The sequence below is a fragment of the Octopus bimaculoides genome, chromosome 4 (assembly GCF_001194135.2).
Source record: "Octopus bimaculoides isolate UCB-OBI-ISO-001 chromosome 4, ASM119413v2, whole genome shotgun sequence".
In the NCBI taxonomy this organism is placed as follows: Eukaryota; Metazoa; Mollusca; class Cephalopoda; order Octopoda; family Octopodidae; genus Octopus; species Octopus bimaculoides.
In genome coordinates, this window is record NC_068984.1 from 15282816 (window position 1) to 15283698 (window position 883).

General features: G+C 39.1%; 2 protein-coding genes across 3 annotated transcripts in view; one reads left to right on the forward strand and one right to left on the reverse strand.

Moving 5' to 3' along the window:
- Positions 1-184, reverse strand: part of LOC106877180 (zygotic DNA replication licensing factor mcm6) — a 14823-nt gene extending 14639 nt beyond the window's left edge. Inside the window, exon 1 of the mRNA XM_014926027.2 lies at positions 40-184. The gene's annotated coding sequence lies outside the window, so the exon portion shown is untranslated. The remainder of the gene's footprint in view (positions 1-39) is intronic.
- Positions 1-883, forward strand: part of LOC106877192 (uncharacterized) — a 36010-nt gene that overhangs the window by 2948 nt on the left and 32179 nt on the right. The window contains exon 1 of one of the 2 annotated variants that reach the window (XM_014926038.2): positions 174-721. The exons of the other annotated variant lie outside the window; for it this stretch is intronic. Coding sequence (XP_014781524.1) covers positions 298-721 — 424 coding nt within the window. The 5' untranslated portion in view covers positions 174-297. Of the gene's footprint in view, positions 1-173; positions 722-883 lie in introns of those variants that run through there. 2 annotated transcript variants of the gene reach the window in all.

An 883-nucleotide genomic window follows, 5' to 3' on the forward strand; every position in this document is an offset into this window, starting at 1 on the left:
GATAAAATAAAACAAGAAATGTGTAATCAATCTACTCACCTTTCTGCAGAGATTTCTTTCAGAGTAATTTCCTAATTTCCCGCAGTAATATGAAATTAGAGCGTGTTTTTTTTTTTATTTTATATTTCAGAAATGAGTTTTGTCGAGAAGTGTATTCGGGGAAGCCGCGCTGATGGAGTTTAGGGAGGATAAACTTCCGCAATGTGTTCGAGAAATGTATAGAAATTCTCAAAGTTTTTCTTCGCAGTAAATCCATACATTTCTCGATACATTGACTCATCAACGCGGGACCATTTCATGTCGCCCGATGATCCAGTCACATATTTCAGCCGTCTTTTAATTCGGAGCGGAGCTTTGTCCAGAAGCATCTTCCCCGAACACACTTCTCTACAAAACTCATACCACTGGATTGCGGTTTTGTTATCTACTCCAGTGTATAAAGCCGCAGTAGATATCGGCGCCTCGAAAACGAAATTGAAGACAATATGGAATATTTGTTGTAAGGACAACTTTGACTTTTCCATAAAAGTCTTTGTCCTTATTGAAATGTTTTTCTTGCAGTTTTTGCACCGCCACACAAATCCATCCAGCGATCTGGCCGACTTCTTCAAAGTGATATCGTGTGTGCAAACACACGTTTTACTTGTGGCAATAGTACCGTTGCCTTTCAAGAATTCCAATATATTTTCTGGAGCAAGCTGCTTGAATAATTCTTCAATTGGTAAACACATTTTCAATACGATCCTTTGCGCTGGTTAACAGGTTGCTTGTCGCTGGTCAAATGATTCTCTTTTAGGGTTCTGCACACGTGCGAAAAAGGGAAGAATTTGACCGTTGGAATCATGGTCAAATGATTGCCTTCGACACAAAATTCCTTTTGTTT